This window comes from Gymnoscopelus microlampas (assembly GCF_963454915.1).
Source record: "Gymnoscopelus microlampas genome assembly, chromosome: 10".
NCBI classification, from domain to species: Eukaryota; Metazoa; Chordata; class Actinopteri; order Myctophiformes; family Myctophidae; genus Gymnoscopelus; species Gymnoscopelus microlampas.
This window is the reverse complement of record NC_139947.1, coordinates 8,132,328-8,152,590: the sequence shown is the minus strand read 5'-3', so window position 1 is coordinate 8,152,590 and position 20,263 is coordinate 8,132,328. Positions and strand designations below refer to the sequence as shown.

Sequence of the window (20,263 nt, the reverse complement as noted above, 5' to 3'; positions counted from 1 at the left end):
TTGTAAATCGGCTATTTTCGCTGAATGTAATGCCTATTTTCGCCAAATATTTGTCTATTATGTCATGCCCAGAGTTAGGATGCTTATAGGATTCATAAATGATTAATGAAGAACTGTGGGGCAAATGTACAGTTCAATCTTAACTCCTCAAATACTATAATTCGGCTAAGGGGAAATGTAACATATAATAATATGGTTACTGAAGAACATATCCTTGACATTTAGTGGGAAGGGTGGGGTAGTCATAGCAACAGCAAAGCATGTATGTTTGTGGTGTATGTGAGGTGCATCGGAACACAGAACAGAACATTAAAGGTATAAGGCAAGTGATTTTCGTTTGTTAAAATAAGTGTTAAATAGCTCTATATTCTGACAGTACTCATTGCTATAGAGTGTTTGTTCAGTAACGTCTCTCCAGTTCTTTCATTAACCGAAAACATTTGTAGGCCGGGATACCAATTTTATCCAATCAGGAGAGAGAACTCACACAGAATGCAATTATAAACAAGTGAAATTGGAAGTGATGACACAAATAAATGAGTAGACACATTTTAAACTGGAACACTATCAAATTGAAGCTGATATTTGGGTACTCTCTTCTGATTGGCTGAAAGTTGGCCTCCGGCCTGAAAATGTATTTTCTGTTTATCAAAGAGCTGGAGAGACATGAGACTCCTGTTACTGAACAAACACTCTATAGCAATTACTATAGCGAGTACTATCAGAATATAGTGCTTTAACCTTTTAACACAATTTATTTTTGTTTTAATCAACAAATACCCTACCTTTAACTTGATATGTCCATATAGTCATTGTTGGGTGGAAACCTTGTATGTGTAAAAGCATTTATTTTCAGGAAATGGAAAAGAATAAATAACCTGTGTTCCAATGGATCTGATGTAGTTGTTATTTAGTCACAAGCTCTTTCTAATACTTTTCATTGGTTCAATATGTATGAGAATATACTAAACAACTTTCACTTTTGATTAATCAACAAAAACGATTTAAATGGTAAAAATAGCAGATCTAAAAGCTCTAAATTGCGCTTGTAGATCGGCTATTTTTGCTACTTTTGTGTGACACTGACTGTATTATTATACAAGGCATTCATTTAGGAAAAAACATAAAAAGGAGGTTTCTGCCTATGAAGTGCTTTTCTAACCTTGTCTTATAGCAAAAACTGTTTTCTAATGCAGCAACTAGGCCTATCGATCCTCTTCTTAACAATGTATTTTAACTTTTTCATGCCAAGTACCCCCAAAATAAATTGATACATATTTGGCCGTGAACTCGCCGTCTGAAATGGTTTGTGTCAGAGACCTCCAGAAGAGAAGATTTATGTAAAAACATATATCAAAATGATTATACATTTTCCAAACATTTTCGATATTTTTCAAAAGATTTCCGAAATACCAGATTTACAAGCTCACAGTGTGGCACGAAGTAGAACCCAGGTAGAACCCACCTAGAGCCCACATGGGCATCCCAGTTGGGACCCACCTCGGTCCCATATAGACTTGCCTAGTCGGGCCCACCTAGGGCCCAGGTAGAACCCCAATTAATTCCAATTAATCAAATAACCGAGAAGCATGTTTTCTTTTCTTTTCTGTCTTTATTGACAAATCGACATGAAAAAGTTTTGACAGTTTTTTTTTTTTTTTTTTTTTTTACAATTGACTATATCAAATAGTTTGATGTTGTGCAAAACACTGTCATGAAAAAGAATAGTGAAAATTATCTATATAGCAATATACTGTATCTGTATAGCGATGCGACATGATGTGAGCTTGTAGATCTGCTATTTAAACTTTTTTTTTAAATCAATAAATCATGCTAATCTTTTTGTTCTTGTTAACGATTTCAATGTCATTTTTGAAATAAAATAAATCATGTATAAATGCATTTCTTTCTTCATTTAATTATTCGTGATTAAGCCTAATGCATTGTATAGTTCAGAATGTGATTTCGGACAGGCATTTAGGTGCCTGTGCACCCAAACAATGAGGGTCCTGAGAAAACAGCTGCATGCCCTCTGGGAGATGTAGTTTAACCTCTACTTCGACTCCAGTCTGAACGGACCTCTATGAACTACAACTCCCACGTATTATATTATCACAACGCATGCGGGGAAAGAAATATGGCGTCTCCATGAAAACGAAGCGGAATCGCAAGTTTGGGATTTAAAATAAGTGACAAAGGTTAGCAATGGCATTCATAGTATTTAAAATGCAGACATGCCCACAACGTTAAACTCTCAGCAATACTAAAGAGATTAGCACCAATGTTAAATTTAGCTTGGTGTGGTTTATAGGAAATTATAGCCATTATAGCTATTGTTTGTTGATGCTAGCTAGCGTTAGCTAACTTCATCATGTTGACGTTTTCTTGCAGGCTCTTAGTTGAAAGAGACTGTTATCTAAACCAGGCACTTACTGTATGTCATGATTAGTTAACCCACGTTAATTATTCCTCATATGACCAGTTACTTTATCTAAACGTGTTTGCCAAAAGGCTCTATTCACAGCAGCCATATTATGAAGACATTCACAGGTGTTACCAATGATACTAATGAAGGTTCTGGTCCATTCTGGTCAAACAGAGTCAGGGTGCTGATATTGTGCATGTTGGCTCACTGGAAACACTGCTACACCAGTGGGTCTAAAGTTGGGGTCCAGGGACCCTCATGGGCTTCCAAATGGCCCCTTACAGGTGTCCATTTGGTTCCATTTGTACACTCAGAGTTATGGGGGTCTTGGAAACCACTGTCCTACACTAAATGGAACAGAGCCTTCATTAGTATCATTGGTAACACCTGTGAAGGAAGTGATAATATGGCTGCTGTGCATAGAGCCAATAGTGTGTGTAACTAATCCTTATGTCGTCTGTGAACCTTTTACTATTTACTACCCTTGGATCAAGACTATCATAGATGTATAGTAACCAGTGTCTGACTTTTACTTTCGTATCTACAGTATGATATGCAAATGTCAAAATCGATAACTTACATCTATGATAGATAGTCTTGATCCAAGGCTAACTATTTACTAATATTGTAAAGTTAGTCCTCCCCTCCTTGAAGAGTCATGTATTTCAGATATTATTGTTGTTGGTATAACGGGTGCATTTCTCCTTTCCGACATGTCGCCTTTCCGACGTTGACGAACCCTATACCTAACCCTAACCCTAACCCTAACCGCACGCGGAAGCCACTAGTCGGAGTGGTGAGATATCGGAATGGAGAGTGAACACCTGGTATAACATAAACGCTAGCCAGCTTACTTTTTTTGTTTCAAGTTGATTTGGGCTAGTGGTTCTCAAAACATTTTCATGTCAACGACCCCAATACCTCATATGAATAGAAATTGGGTCCGGTAGTCATTCTTATACTTTATGTCAGGAGTCTTCAACGTTTTTCAAACCAAGGACCCCTTAGCTGAAAGAGGAAGATGAAGCAGGGACCCCTTATGTTGTATAACACATTGTGTTTCAGATTAAACTTTTTTATAGATTTCATAGATGGCTTCATAGAATTGTTTGACAGCACTGTCATTGTGTAGTGTTGAGTTGGATTCATGTTAATGTATTTTCACTTAAACCCTCAATACATAGAAAACATGTATCTGGTTTGTACTTGTACCTGTTAGATTTGCCCCCCCCCCCCCCGTAGTAAGTCTGAGGACCCCCTGTTGAAGAACCGTGCATTATGTCTTTAGGCCAACTTCTAGCCTGTGAAAGTAAACTGTTCCTCATTTTGCTGGGAACCCTGTCAAGGACTCCTAGGGGTCCTTGGACCCCACTTTCAGAACCCTGTTGCTGAGAGGAGTAGGATGGACTAAATAAAACTCAAAAAGTCCCGCTGTGTGTGTGTGTTAACAGATGGCAGGTGATACCGCTGACAAGAAAGATGCCCCGGCCGAAACTTCAGTAAACAAGGACAGAGAGAGGAAACGCAGTCGTTCACGAGAACGAATAGAACGGAAGCGCCATCGATCGCGTGAGCGCCGCTCCAAATCTCTTGACAGGTACCTCACCTCATACATACACAATTACACACGATTTAATAAGAGTTTAGTTTGTTCTTACATACCGTGAATACATTTTCATATCGTTGTTATCGGGTGGAAACCTTGTATGTTACATTTTAAAAAATAATAGTGAAAATAGCTGTTCTACAAGCTTGTGGATCTGTTATTTTCACTACTTTTGTGCGACACTCTTATATGATGAAGTAGGGCATTCATTTATGAGAAACCATTAAAAGTTGAAAAATGGAGATACAAGGTTTCCGCCTGACAGCGACGATATAATAACATAGGTACTAGTACTACTGTATCACTTCCTGTATGGAATATATGAATGTAGATACACTCCCATTCACATACATTTGATGCATATTTGATATCTGCTGCTAATTCATATGTCTTTATTTGGACAACACTGAGAAACTGTCTTTATTACACTTTATGTACTTTTGATTTTTGTTTTTATATTGTTTATTTTTTATGTGTCTACAATTTGTGGGTAGCTTACACTAAAAAAAGGTCTTATGCACACCTGATCAGCTCAGAGACGGGTGCGTAGGCAGGGATCAGACGTCTAGAATACAATAAAATGACCCGCACACCATCTACACAATGAGGACAACTTTATTTAGGCAAGGTTTAACGTTTCTGTTTATAGACCTTCCTCAGGCAAATGCCCGAAGAAGATCTAAACTTTACCTAAATTATAAAGTTGTCCTTATTGTGCAAGTGTAGACGGTGTGCGGGTCATCTTATTGTATTCTGGGTAGCTTACACAAAAAATGTAAAATGTAAAACAGTAACAGTAGAGAATTCCATTTTGTTCCTTTCTTCCTGGCAGAGATCGGCGCGACAACAGAGACAACAAGGATCGTGAGCGGGACAAGGACAGAGATCGGGGCCGTAGAGATAAGGATGGCGGCCATCGGCGTGATAAGGATCGCGGCAGGAAGTCCAGGTACGTAAGACCGTAGTAAGGTATCTCTCCACCGCACCAATGTCGGCGGTAAGTGTTGGAAAGCCGAAAATATGCTGTTGAATGGGCGGTGTGTACACTGTCGGGTCGCGAGTTGTAGGGAAGCACCGAAAGCCGACTGAGCAAGCTCACTTTCGACCGTCGGATAGCAGCAGGCTTGTTGTTGAAAAAGACATCAAGCCATAGGCTATTTTTAGCACCGTAGTAGCCGTCTGTCGGTGTCTGCTCTCAGGTGCATTCAGCAGAGCCATTTATTGAGTTGTTTGTAACACTGTTAAGGGTGTAGTTAGTGTCAAGGACCCCCAAATTGATATATATTTGTCCGCGTACCCCATCTGAAAATGTTTTGTACCAGGGACCCTCAAAAGAAGAGACTATTTGTGTAAAGAAAAATCTGTACATCTGTTATTTTTGAATAGCCAACATACTAAATGGATAAAGTGGTTAAAATGATTGTGATGCTCTATTAACTCATTTTGCTGGTGACCCCCTGGAACCCTCCCCTCAAGGACCCCTGGGGGTCCCCAGAACCACTGACGTAGACTGTACTAGTGGGATGGGAAGTGCGTGAACAGAGCCATTCATTGAATTGTTTGTAACACTGTTAAGGGTGTAGTTTGTTTTTACATTACCGTTGTTTAGATTTTCTTTAAGGTTATGTCTTAACCTGTTGAATACAAACTGTCACTTGGTGTTACAGAAGCACATCACCTAGATCAAAGGACAGGATAAAGCGAGAGAAGGACATAAAGGGAGAGGAGGATGAAGAGGAGAAGAAGAAGAAAGAGAAGGTAGGATTTTGGCTTCAACTAAATTGTGTATTGTATGTTGGATTATTATCTTATTTATATAACGCTGCTGTCGGGCAGAAACCTCTAATTTCTATATTCAAACTTTCTTAGTTTTTTCGTAAATTAACGCCCTACTTGATCATATCACAGCGTCACACAAAAGCATCAAAAGTAGCAGATCTACAAGCTCGAAACATGGCTCGAAGCGATGCGTTTCGAGCTTGTAGATCTGCTACTGTACGTTTGAATTTGAATCCTGAAAAGGAACAGTTTTGGACCCGACAGAGACGATATAAAGTGTTGTTTTTGCCAACTTACTTTTGGTGTTACTTTGACTGTGATGTCTTTCCATCATGCTGTAAACACAGTACCTTTTGTCTTGTAATTTTAACTGCTGTACTGGCTTTGGTGTCTGAATTCGATAACTTGTTACTTCAGATGATATTCTAAAGTCTTGTGTGGTCTTCTGTTTGGCTTTGTTCCAGTTCCAGCCGCTGTCTCTGGAAGAGCTTCTTGCAAAGAAGAAGGCAGAGGAGGAGGCCGAGGCCAAGGTGACAGGAGAGGAGAAGCTCTTCTTCACACCAAAACACTCATGTGCCAGCATGGAACTGATGTCATTTGGATTCTATAGAAGCCAATAAGCCATCCAGTTGCTCAATATTGATTCATTTCACATTTACAACATAGTTACAACGAGTGGTGGAAAAAGCACTCAGATATTTTACTAAAGTAAAAGTAGCAACACCACAATATAAAAATACTCTGTTACAAGTAAAAGGCCTGTGTTCAAAAAGTTACTTGAGTAAAAGTACAAAAGTATTGGCTTCAAAAATATACTTAAAGTACCAAAATTAAAACTACTAAAATGTTTTAGAATAGCAAATCTACAAGCTCACGACGCGACGGGTTGTGAGCTTATACAGTAGATCTGCTATTTTCAAATAGCCTATGTATAAAATAGGGCTAAAGTGGTTAATGTATGTTTTGTAATGTAATGATTTATAATATGTAATAATCTGCAAAGTAACTAGTAACTAAAGTTTTCAAATAATTGTAGTCGAGTAAAAGTACAATATTTGCCTCTGAGATGTAGTGGAGTAGAGGTAAAACTATTGAAAATTGGAAATGCTCCAGTAAAGTAAAATGACCTCAAAATTGTACTTAAGTACTGTAGTATTTGAGTAAATGTAGATGGATAGATAGATCATTTTATTTCTGTGTCCTGCACACAAAGTGCCCAACCCTCATGGGTTTATAAGACACCATTTTAGACTTTACAACATGTTTTACAATATATTCACATGATACATTCAATTACATCTCAGAATTATACAGAGTGTTCTGTCTTCTCTCCCAAGCTTTACAAATAAAGCTTGGTACTTAGTTACATTTACTCTGTCCTGTCCTCCTCAGCCCAAGTTCCTGTCCAAGGCAGAGAGAGAGGCAGAGGCTCTGAAACGGAGGGAACAGCAGACAGAGGAGAGGAAGAGGTTTATTGAAGAAGAGAGGAAGAAGAGAAGGATGTTCCAGGAGACTGGAAGAAAAATGATGGGTGCGTCAGCTGGCTTATAGAAGTGTGTGTGTGAGCGCCATCCGGTGGCTAGTTCAGCCACTGCTAGGGGTGAAACAGTTTATCAAACTAATCGATACAGAAAAAATACAGTCAATAGCAAATCTACAAGATTGTGAGTTTGTAGATCTGCTATTTTTGGTATATTCCCCGCAGCTGTACAAAGTATAAAGTAAGGCTTAGGTGGTTAATCAGATTAACCCATTAAGACCGGGAAAGCATGTGTCATTTTAGATTTCTTTGGCTATTCAAAAATAGCAGATATACAAGCTCATTGAAGATTTGTGCTCCATCCACTCCTTGTTTAACTTATAGTATTATTCTAAGTAGAAAAGCCTCCTGTGGACAGGTGTTGAAATTTGGTCCAATGTAATTGTGATGTCCATGTCAAATAAAATAAACATACGGTAATATCACTTTACTAATCGCTAAGAACTAATTGATACTTAACAAGTTTAACAACCCTAGCTGTGGTATAATTGTAGGCTGACAGTGTGATCATGTGTGTGACACAGAGGACCCCCAGGAGAGGGACAGGCGAGAGCGGAGAGAGAGGATGGAGAGAGCACAAGAGAACAACGGAAATGAAGAAGATGACGGACGACAGAAGATCAGAGAGGAGAAGGACAAAAGCAAAGAACTCGTAGCCATCAAGGTTGGTATGGAGAAAGAGATGATGCTGTTTATGATTGGCTTTGTACAGAGCACATCATTTTCACTGCAGATGTACTAGTTATATTGCTTAAACCCATTAAGACCGGGAGAGCATCAGTGTCATTTTTTGATTTCTTTGGCTATCCAAAAATAGCAGATCTGCTATTGTTTGAAAAATCGTGAAAATGCGTGCAAATCTTTTAATATGTACATTTTTAGAGCGAACATTTTTAAATCTATGCTTCTGATGATTCTACAAATGTCTTCTAAATCCTAACAGTAAAACAAAAAAAACGTATGTTGCTATATCAGTGGTTCTTAAACTTTTTCCTGTCAAGGACCCCAAAAATTATATGTATTTGGCCACGGACCCCAATCTCAAAATATTTTGATCCAGGGACCCCCAGAAGCAAAGACTTGAGTTAACAGTGTATATATATATTCAAAGATTTTCATGATTTTTTCCTCAAAAATAGCAGATCTACAAGCTGATAGCGCGGCACCTATCAGCTTGTAGATCTGCTATCATCTCTGCTATCAGCTTGTAGATCTGCCAAAAAAATCAAAAAATGACCTGGATGCGTTCCCGGCCTAAATGGTAGCTTTAATAACAGCTGATGTTGGCACCTCCGATCTCACTGGCCATGTCTTTTTTGACACCTAAATCAACTTTTACTGATGTGATGTTTGTGTCTCAAAATGAATGATCATTCCAGGAGCGCTACCTGGGCGGCATGAAGAAACGCAGGCGAACACGTCACCTAAACGACAGGAAGTTTGTCTTCGAGTGGGACGCTTCAGAAGATACGTCCATCGACTACAACCCCATGTGAGTCAACAGAACATTTACTGTTTTATTTACGCCCGTCACAATTATTACATAATCACCTGATCGCAATTATTTTAAGATAATTGCAATTATTTTGCATAACCCTCAGGACTTTTCCATTCATCTGTATAAATTAATCTGTAAATTCTCTGATCTACAAGCTCACAACAATCGATGCAACGTATTGTGAGCTTGTAGATCGGCTCTTTAAAATGTTTGAATTAAGAATACAATTATTAAATGTATGGCCTGTTTTGCTCTTAGTTATTTATTTTGGCCAACAGAAATTAAAATGTTATTTATATTTTCCAATGTTCAATGCCAAAAACACAATTAAATCACTAATTGCAGTTATTTGTGTGACAGTTAACCGTCAACTAAAATGTAATGACGGTGACAACCCTTTGAGAGTCAACAGAACATTTAGTAGTTGAATTGTGTCTTTGTCCGTTGTCTCAGTTACAAAGAGAAGCACTCGGTGCAGCTGTACGGCCGAGGGTTCATCGCCGGCATCGACCTCAAGCAGCAGAAGAGGGAGCAGTCGCGTTTCTACGGCGACCTGATGGAGAAGAGACGCACGCTGGAGGAGAAGGAGCAGGAAGAGTGAGTGATGCTCGCCGTCCAACCGCTTAACCACATCATCTATATACTGAAAATGAATTGAATACATTTTAGTTTATTTACTATTAAAGGGATAATTCACCCCCAAAATGACTTTTGATTACTCACCCCATGGAGCCTTGAATTTGAAGCCAATAATTTGATGACCGGCGGAGTCTCTGGTAGGAGACTCATAGTGTCTTCTTTGAGTCTCTGCCAAACAACAATAAAATCTGCACACCAGAATGCTGCTTCCCTCATGGGTATTTTTATTGGTAACATTTCGAGCAGGGAGGCTCTTCCTCCGACATTGATAGAAAATAAGTCACTATCCCTTTAATCACATCGTTTTCATAATTTCCGTCATGCATTTTTTAAAAACCTCAGTGATTACATGAGCAATTATGTGCTTTTTACGACTTCACCAAAATGTAAGTGCTTTTTGTTCCATAAAATGAAAAGTAATTATTAGGTCCAGAGATAAAAACGACAAATAAAAAAATGATCAAATGGCTTAATGGCCTAATGCTTATCAAACTGGTGAGATTTGCTGAGAATAATCATGTTCTAATCATATTACTAAGTGGTATGATCTGACCCCCCTGCCCTCCTCCTCTGTGCCCCACAGGGTGAGGTTGAAGAAGGTGCGTAAGAAGGAGGCCAAGCAGCGCTGGGACGACAGGCACTGGTCCCAGAAGAAGCTGGACGAGATGACGGACAGGGACTGGCGTATCTTCAGGGAGGACTACAGTATCACCACCAAGGGAGGCAAGATCCCCAACCCCATCAGGAACTGGAAGGAGTACACACTGCCCCCACACATCCTGGAGGTCATCGACAAGTGTGGCTACAAGGTGGGCCTTCCTACTGAAACAGTGTTCATTTAGTCGACTAAAACTATGACGATTTTTTTTCCAGCGACTACCTTTTGTTCACTGACTAAAACTAAAAACGAAATAAAAACTAAGCTATGATCACTAAAACTATGACTAAATATACTGACAATTACATCAAGAAATAAAAACTGGACTAGAATAAAAAGCATACATTAACCACTACAGCCCTATATACATTTCGGCCATTTGAAAATAGCCGATCTACAAGCTCACAACGCGTCACAGACAGCAGACACGTTGTGAGCTTGTAGATTTTCGGCACACAGCTAAGTACAAATCAGGCATTACGACGCCATCAAGGCCTGCCAAATTGAATGTTTGTCGACTACATCAACTGTAGATTTAAAATCTTACGATAGTTAGTCAACTAAAACATTTCGGATGACTGAAATATGATTTAGTCAATGGAATTAGTCAATGGAACTAAATGTTTCCATATAGTCACTGGAACTAAATGGAATTGTATTCAAAAGACTACATCAACATTTGCTGTCAAAACACTGAACACTGAACACTGCTACAAAACCAGGGTTGTTCCACAAGCAGGTCTAGTCTCGAATGTTATTCCAATATTCCAAGTGCATTTGTTTGTCTTAACTTTATCTCATCTCTGCTCCTCATTGACAGCTCGCTGTCACATTAATATAGTATTGATTTGCATTGATGATTGCATTAATAACTCACTTGTGGTGTTGTTGTTTTTTATCCAGGATCCCACGCCTATCCAGAGACAGGCTATCCCCATTGGCTTACAGAACCGTGACATCATCGGTGTGGCTGAGACGGGTAGCGGTAAAACAGCTGCTTTCCTCATTCCTCTGTTGGTATGGATCACCACCCTGCCAAAGACTGACAGGTACAGTGACACCAACCTGGGCTAATGTATGCTATAGGCTCTATTCACAGCAGCCATATTATGAAGACATTCACAGGTGTTACCAATGACACTAATGAAGGCTCTGTTCCATTCTTGGTCAAACAGAGTCAGGGTGCTGATGTTGTGCATGTTGGCTCACTGGAAACACTCTGCTACACCAGTGGGTCTACAGTTGGGGTCCAGGGACCCTCATGGGCTTCCAAATGGCCCCTTACTGGTGTGTAACTCTGAGAGTGTACAAATGGAACCAAAAGGACCCGTAAGGGTCCATTTGGTTCCATTTGTACACTCTCAGAGTTATGGGGGTCGTGGAAACCACTGTGCTAGACTAAATGGAACAGAGCCTTCATTAGTATCATTGGTAACACCTGTTAAGGAAGTGAAAATATGGCTGCTGTGAATAGAGCCTATTCTGTGGCATGTCTTTTATATTCGTCTCACTCACTTTCAACCTGGGCTTCCCGTCATTATGTGAAAACCTTCAACAAAATAAAATAAAAAAACAATAATGTCAAAACATTTCACAAATAGCAGCTTACAACATGTATTGTACAAGGAATCATATGGGGCTTAAGCAATCTACAACTCATTATGATGAATACAGTTTTGTTTCTTCCAATCTGTATGGTGGTACAGTATGTTAATACAATATCACTAGTACAACCTATTGTGATCCTTAATGTTGTTGTTTATCTGTCGGTGCAGGATTGAAGACTCGGACCAGGGTCCCTATGCAGTCATCCTGGCTCCTACTCGTGAGCTGGCCCAGCAGATCGAGGAGGAGACCATTAAGTTTGGTAAACCTCTGGGCATCCGCACCGTGGCAGTGATAGGAGGAATCTCCAGGGAGGACCAGGGCTTCCGTCTCAGGATGGGTTGCGAGGTAAGAGACCTAGACGATAGGATTTCTTGTTTCTTGTCTTTCTAGGTACAGTTTCTCTATACTAGGCTAGCACTGTCAGTTATCTCATGAAAGCAGATTTTCCTGAAAGTGATGAAATTTTCAATTCATACAAAGCCTAATCATTATTTTATTTTTGATCATTAATAACAAAAATGTCCTTAATTACGTTCTAAAATCCATATAGTCTGTTCTCGCATTACTGAGCCACACTTAACGTTAACAGCTGATTGAAACGCAGGCAATCTCAAGTAGGCCTGTCACAATTATTACATAATAATCGCCTAATCGCAATTATTTGAGATAATCACAATTATTTTGCATAATCGTCATAATTGTTTCAATGTTGAAACATTTTCATACATTTTTCAACATTTTTCAAAAAAGGCAGAAATAGCTGATCTACAAGCTTACAACGTGTCATGAACGTGACACGTTGTAAGCTTGTAGATCAGCTATTTACAAAAAAAAACATAGGTTAGTAATTTCTCTGTACATTTAAGTTATTTGTCATATCTGCACTGTGGATTTTTTTATAACGAAGCCTAAACTTTCTTTATTCATTTGTTCCAATCTTCAATGCCAAAAACACAATGAAATCGTTAATCGCAATTATTTGTTTGACAATTCATCGTCAACTTAAATGTAATCGTGACGGTCCTAATAAGTGCAATGCAGTGTCTGTTTGAACGACACCATGGAGGTTTTCTCTTTAGCGAGGTGATCCCGTCTGATAGCCCTAGCCTAGATTAAACACTTATTAGGGTTAATAACACTAATAATACTGTTTCCTCTCTGTGACAGATTGTGATCGCCACCCCCGGTCGTCTCATAGACGTGCTGGAGAACCGGTACCTGGTGCTGGGCCGCTGTACCTATGTGGTGCTGGACGAGGCCGACCGCATGATAGACATGGGCTTCGAGCCCGACGTGCAGAAGATCCTGGAGTACATCCCCGTCACCAATCAGAAGCCAGACACCGACGAGGCGGAGGACCCCGAGAAAATGATGATGAACTTTGAATCCGGCAAACACAAATACAGACAAGTGCGTTTACTAACTATTTGTTTGTGCAATCTTTTTTTTGTCCAGAGCTGGATATGACTTAAGGCTGCAATTTGCTATTTTCATGTGCTATACAGGATTCGAATCCAGGTTGCTGAAATTTCTACTGCTGAGATAATAATAGAAAGTCAGATTAGGCAGAGGATAAATGTGCCTTTTGAGCTTCATGCAGTACCACAACATGTATTAACATACTCATACCGGTCTCAATACTGCGAAACATTGTGAGCTTATAGATCAGCAATTGTTGGCTATGATATTTGGTGTAGATCAGTGGATATCAACCCTTTTTCATATCAAGGTCCATTATGTATTCGGCATTTGAGCCACAGACCACCATTTGATGATATTTAGACTCAGACCCAAAACAAAAATTTTGTTGTCGTTGGATAGGATTTTGTCCACAATTCCATGCTGTATTGATGTTGGTACCATAGGAGAGATAACAGGCAAGCGTTGACCAAAATAACAATTCTTTAATTAAGTAATGCAGATGTTTAACATTAGTTTAACTCTTGAGAGCGTAAAATGAAACCAAATGGACCCGTAAGGGTCCATTTGGTTTCATTTTACGCTCTCAAGAGATAAAGATCTATAAGGGTTCATTTGGTTACCAACTCTCCATCATTTAGCTGGGGACCACTTAGAACCCCCTCAAGGACCACTGGTGGTCCCCAGACCACTGGCTGAGAACCACTGATGTAGATGGATAAAAGCAGTCCAACTACAGTTACAACTCGGGTCCGTTCCATTAGTACTAGAGGGTTTAAGTTCTTAACCTGTTTTTCCTAACTCTGTGCACGACGTGTTCTCCTTCCTCGCCAGACGGTCATGTTCACAGCCACCATGCCTCCAGCTGTGGAGAGGCTGGCCAGGAGCTACCTGAGACGTCCTGCTGTGGTCTACATCGGCTCTGCTGGAAAACCCCACGAGAGGGTGGAGCAGAAGGTCCTGCTCATGGGCGAGGGAGAGAAGAGGTGAGACTTAACTAAAACGCTTATGGTTACACCGTGTAACTTTTCCAATGAAACAAACCTTATTTTTTTCTTAATTCATAATCATTCCACTTAAATTGCAACTTCTCTAAACACATTTTGAGACGAGTGTCTGCGCCCCCCAACACTCGCGGCAAAATGTTACAAGGCATCAGAAATGTAGCAAAAATGTATTTATGTATTTTAAAGTTAACTAGACCATACCCGGTCGGCGCAGCGCATCCGTGGGGGGATATGCGCACATGATCTGGCAACCCGGGAGGCAGTTCGTCCCATAGCTGGGCAGCCCCGTAACCATGGCGACAGTGTTTGACACAAAAACGCTAATAAGAAGCTAAGATTTGATGAAATTGAAAAACGGGCTTCACAGTTGCGTTCAGATGGTAATGGTCAATGGCTGTGTGCGAAATCAGAGCAATTGGTCCTGCCAGTGAGGAGAACCGGGTATCTTCACTCACGTACTCACCACCACTACAGAGGTTACTAGAATTATAGTATGACTAGACCATACCCGGTCGACGCATCCGTGGGGGGATATGCGCACATGATCTGGCAACCCAGGAGGCGACATTGTTTGACACATAAACGCTAATAAGAAGCTGAGATTTGATGAAATTGAAAAACGGGCTTCACAGTTAAGTTCAGATGGTAATGGTCAATGGCTGTGTGCAAAATCAGAGCAATTGGTCCAGCCAGTGAGGAGAACCGGGTAGCTTCACTCACGCACCACTACAGAGGTTACTAGAATTTTATAGTAGGATAGTAGGATACGTGCCGTTTATATAACTTTTGTTTCGTTTCAAATTAGCCTTTGCGCAAATGACACTGCAGCACTCATTTTGGAACAATACATCCCATGTTTTTGTATGGAACTGAATTCTGGGAATCACAGTTCTTACAGACAACAGAGCAACAAAAAGACTACAAACTTTAGATGCTCTATGTCATATGGTCATATTTTTACAGAGTGCTGATGAGTGGTGGTTTTGTTTTGTTCTGTGCAGGAAGAAGCTGTTGGAGGTTCTTTCTCGTGGCTTCGAACCTCCCATCATCATCTTCGTCAACCAGAAGAAGGGTTGCGATGTGCTGGCCAAGTCCCTGGAGAAGATGGGAGTGAGTTATTTAAAACTTGACTGTGTTGGATATCTTCAGAATACTGAAAACACGCAATACAATTTTGATCGATTGATTGAATACTTTATTAACAAACAAAAAGTATTGAGGTAAAGTTATACAATAATGCTAAAGGATCAGTTGGGGTCCTATGTATCCAATTCATCAAGACATATAGAGACTATACAAGAAATAATCAATACTAGGCGCAGTAAAAGTACATTTACGGAAAAACAGTGGGGGGGTCATTACTTTTGGCAAGCTAGAAGACTTGTCTAGGTCCAGTTGTTAATTGCAGACAGGTGCTCTTTTAATGGTGGTTTTGAAGGAGGGTAGGGACCCTAAAGGTCCTTACACACCGGGGGTGTTTGTTTCATGCCAATAATACGTTTAAAAAAAAAAAAACTTATCCACCTGTTTCCTAGGCTTTTCACTGTGTTCCACTTCCTGTCTTTTGATCCAATGAAATCCAATGAAACCGGTCAGATGACTAATGATATCCAATGAAATCCGACAGGAAGTGGAAAACACAAGGCCTAGGAAACAGGTGGATAAAGTCAATGCAAGCTTCCATGGAGCGAAAAAACGAAAAAGCGTCTTATTTATTCGGAACGAGTCCGAAATTTGCGGATATTCGCATAATCGCCGGTGTGTAATGACCTTAACCCTTGTCTTTCTTCGTCCAGTACAATGCTTGCACGTTGCACGGCGGCAAAGGACAGGAGCAGAGAGAGTTTGCTCTGTCCAACCTGAAGGCGGGAGCCAAGGACATCCTGGTGGCCACAGACGTGGCTGGTCGAGGTATCGACATCCACGACGTCTCCATGGTGCTTAACTACGACATGGCCAAGAACATCGAAGGTACGGACGTCTCACAGCTCAACACTAACATTCTGTCATGTTGTCTCATTTTATGGTCAAAGGCAGTGCTTCTCACCTTCTCGGAGCTCTAGCATAGTTAGAAATATCATCAAGATATATTAGTATAAAGTATAAGAATTATTTTATTTTTTTGTTAATATTTACCACCATGAATGATCTGAAAGTCGTAGTTGTTAGTTGTTGGCCAGTGATGTACACCGAAAATAGCCGAGGTTGTAGTGAGCTTGCAGATCAGCTATTTTTAAGTTCAGTTTGTGTGTTGATTTTGTATCAAAAAGTTATGTGTCTTCATTTATTATTATTTTTTTGCATATATTTAAATGTTCTCAAATAGTTATTCAACTTGATTACAACATTTTGACAAAATATCAGTCAAAACATTGGGAGTCGATGGATTAGGATTCTCCGAAAATCAGGATCACCGTCGGACCCAAATATCTAGCATCGGTCTCTTAATTCCTTCATGCTGGCTATAAACTAATATTCCCTTTGTAATCGAATGGCCTTCTCCTGCCTCTCACCTTTCTATAAATCACTCGTAGCCTCTTTCTATTTATGACCTACCTGACGAAGGTGTAATCTGATTGAAGAGAAAAGGTTGCTCCAGTGCATTCTTTATTCAGCTAATATTCCTTTGTCTCCCCTCTGCTCATAGACTACATCCATCGTATCGGCCGTACGGGTCGTGCCGGCAAGAGCGGCGTGGCCATGACCTTCCTCACCAAGGAGGACGCGTCCGTGTTCTACGACCTGAAGCAGGCCATGCTGGAGAGCCCGGCGTCCACCTGCCCGCCCGAGCTCACCAACCACCCCGACGCGCAGCACAAACCCGGGACCATCCTCACCAAGAAGAGGCGAGAGGAGACCATCTTCGCTTGAACCCCGGAGGAGGACCCCCCCCCCCAAAGCTTTGCTACCCTGCTGCTGCACCCTCAGAGCACTTCATATTGTCGTTGTTGCTGTTGGGCAGAAACCTTGTATCTCCATATTTCAACTTTTTCTTTTCTTTTTGTAAATTTACTGCCCTATACTTCAATCGTACAAGACTGTTGTGCAGAAAGTAGCAACGCGTTGTGAGTTTGTAGATCGGCTCTTTTCGCTATATTAAACAAAATGTTGTACGTGTTTAACTGTGTCTGTGGGTTTTTATAAATATTGAACTGTGTAAAAAAGTAAAGTATCAACGAGAGCTTGTGACTATAATAGCTGCATTGGAACACAGGTTAAATGTGTGCAAATCTTTGAATGCATATATTTTTAAGCCAACATTTTTAACTCAAATCTTTGCTTCTGGGGGATTCCGCAAATGTCTTCTAAATCCTTAGTTTTAAAAAAAAACATATGTTGCTATAATATCGGTGGTTCTCAACCCTTTTTCATGTCAAGGACCCCCGAAATGATTTGTATTTGGCCGCGGACCCGCATCAAAACATATGTTGTTCCAGGGACCTCCCCAAGAAGCAATGATTTGAGTTAAAAATGTATATATATATTCAAAGATTTGCACACATTTTAACGATTTCTTTTCCAAAAATAGAAGATCTACAAGAGTGCCGCGCTGAGCTTGTAGATCTGCTATTTGTTAATATCCAAAGCAATCTTAAAAATGACACACAGATGCGTTCCCGGTCTTAATGGGGTTAAGTTTCTCTCCGTTCGGGGTTCACCCTCTACATTTGCTATTTCTGTTCAGTTGTCATATTTGCTGTCCCGTGTAGCAATCCGGCCACTTATTCTGCTTCCTGGCCTTTATTAACCCTTTAAGACCTGAGGCGATTCTTAAAAATGTTTTCTAAATCCTAACAGTTTAAAAAAAATAAAAAATCAAAACATTTTTTTCAAGATTTTTCAAAAATAGCCTAAGAAATCTAAAGTGACACAGATGCGTTCCAGGTCTTAATGGGCTAAAGAAGGGTAATCTATCTGGAAAGTACATCGTCTCTGTTGGATGGAAACCTAATGTCCAAAACGTACTTTTCAGGATTCAAATTCAAAAGCGGCAGCAACACAAAAAAAAAAGGCTCAAAACATGGTGCGATGTAATGCGTTATGAGCTTGTAGATCTGCTATTTTTTACTACTTTTGATCAACACTAATTTACAAAAATAATATTTTTTTGAGATATGAGGTTTCTGCCTGACAGCAAATATATTCTCATTTATTATGACTCTTTACGGATGAGTCACAGTTCTGACTCGTACAATGGGTGATAAATACTATTCATCCATAATCTGGGGCAAACATTCAGAGAAAATCACCCTTCGGAGAAAATCGCCGATCTACAACATTTCCAAACCGCACAATATCCTCTCCCACTGATGTCAGGTGTTTATCAACAGCCGTAGAGACGCATTTTGATAATTTTTTCACCCCTTTGTTCCCCAACACCATGACAAAACGCTTGTGGAGGAGCTTGTAGTTCGCTTTTTTTCGACAAAGAGATTTGGTTTAGAAAGAAATACTTGCGGACCTAGTATACCCCGTTCAACTAAGTATATATGTAGAGTTAAAGTGAAGATTAGATCAGATAAACCTTTATTGATCCCCATGGGGAATGTCAGGTGTCATATACTCACTGTGATTCAGGCAATCCTCTGCAGACAGTGAGCAAATGTAAAATTAAAATAAAAAAACAAGCCAATATGTGTAGAATAGGTTTTCGGATGTTCTTTCTTTCCTTTTGTTTATTCAGAGTTTCCTGCCAGTTTCAAATTGTGTAAAGAGACCAACAATAACATTTAAACTGTTGTCTTTTCAGAGAAGGACATTATTTTTCATTGAATCAGATGTGTATTCTGGTTAGATTGGAACCATTGTTTCTGACAAAAACGTTTGTATTAAATGTAAGTGAATTGTGCATTCTGCATCCGTTTGTTGTGTGATCACTGTCAAGTTCTCAATCACCACGACTAAATTGAGTCATTTGGATGCATGTGGCGTGCCAAAAATATTGATTGGTTATAAACAGTGGTATAAACGGTACTCAAATGCTTTACTTAAGTAAAAGTATCAATACTGCAATGTAGAAGTACTCTGTTACAAGTAATAGTCTGGAATTCAAAATTTACTTGAGTAAAAGTACAAAAGTATTGGTATCAAAATGTACTTGAAGTACCAAAAGTAAAAGTACTCAAATCTTTGAAAATAGCAGATCTACAAGCTCACAATGCGTTGTGAGCTTGTAGATCGGCTATTTTCAAATAGCCTATGTATGAAATAGGCCTAAAGTGGTTAATGTACGTTTTATAATGTAATAATTTATATCTGCAAAGTAACTAGTCACTAAAGTTTTCAAATCATCATTTCATTTTGAAAGTAGGAAAAAAAAACACCTAGCAGCATTCAGTGCAGTCAAAAGTTTGATTTGAATACTGTAGGTCCCCTTTACCCAGGTCTGATCTCACGCCAATGACACTCCCACAAACCCCAACCCTCCCCTGACCCCCTTACAGCACTGTTTCCCAAACAGTGGTTCGGGACCCACTAAATATCCCTTACATTTTGTTTTTTTAATTATTATTTCAAAAGATTTCCCTGGACGTTTTTGTGTTCTTTTGGCCCAAAGCGTGGCCCGTCGTCAACCAGACCTGGACCCTGTACAGAGAGAATCAAGCGCACATAATCATCTGTTTTTACGTCTGGAGACTCCGGTCCAGGACAGGCTTCAGACGTGCCTCCTCAGTCTATTACATTTGAAGGGTTTTCTATGCGCATGCCGCATGGATGATAAAGCAGACAAAAAGATATACTGAATTATAAAACAATGTTTAACAAACATAATTCAAAACAATATAATTTAAACATGAATAATATATGAACATATGAAGTTCTTTTCGATTAATTTTAATTAATTGAATAATCGAGAAGCACCATTTTTTAAATAAATTCATTTATATCAGTGAATGAACTTCTTATTTATGAGTTTTCATAATCGACTCAGTTGGTTAATACTCACAGGACATTTATGCTACTGTAGGCAGCACCCGTTACACCAGAGTGCTTGGAGGCAGTGTTGATTGCGTCGACTAAAACTGTGACGAAAAATGTTCGATCAACACTGCTTGGAGGTCAGTCTGGAGCAACAATAGAACA

The 20,263-nt window shown here is 39.7% G+C and overlaps 1 protein-coding gene across 1 annotated transcript; it reads left to right on the top strand.

The window, feature by feature from the left end:
• Positions 1–2,064: 2,064 nt before the first annotated feature.
• On the top strand, positions 2,065–19,028 carry ddx23 (DEAD (Asp-Glu-Ala-Asp) box polypeptide 23). Its single transcript, XM_084069464.1, has 17 exons — positions 2,065–2,198; positions 3,877–4,022; positions 4,864–4,980; positions 5,699–5,789; positions 6,275–6,340; positions 7,203–7,341; positions 7,875–8,014; positions 8,730–8,842; positions 9,302–9,445; positions 10,071–10,296; positions 11,049–11,194; positions 11,921–12,098; positions 12,921–13,163; positions 14,007–14,158; positions 15,181–15,289; positions 15,976–16,150; positions 16,827–19,028. The coding sequence occupies exons 2-17, from the start codon at positions 3,877–3,879 to the stop codon at positions 17,048–17,050; spliced, it is 2,409 nt and encodes an 802-aa protein (XP_083925590.1). The 5' UTR covers positions 2,065–2,198; the 3' UTR covers positions 17,051–19,028.
• The last annotated feature ends 1,235 nt before the right edge of the window (positions 19,029–20,263 follow it).

Excerpts from the sequence above, each read along its gene's own strand:
- ddx23 (XM_084069464.1), top strand. The coding sequence starts at position 3,877 with ATGGCAGGTGATACCGCTGACAAGAAAGATGCCCCGGCCGAAACTTCA. Across the intron at positions 5,790-6,274 it reads AGAAGAAGAAGAAAGAGAAG|TTCCAGCCGCTGTCTCTGGA; the intron begins GTAGGATTTTGG and ends GCTTTGTTCCAG. Across the intron at positions 13,164-14,006 it reads GCAAACACAAATACAGACAA|ACGGTCATGTTCACAGCCAC; the intron begins GTGCGTTTACTA and ends CTTCCTCGCCAG.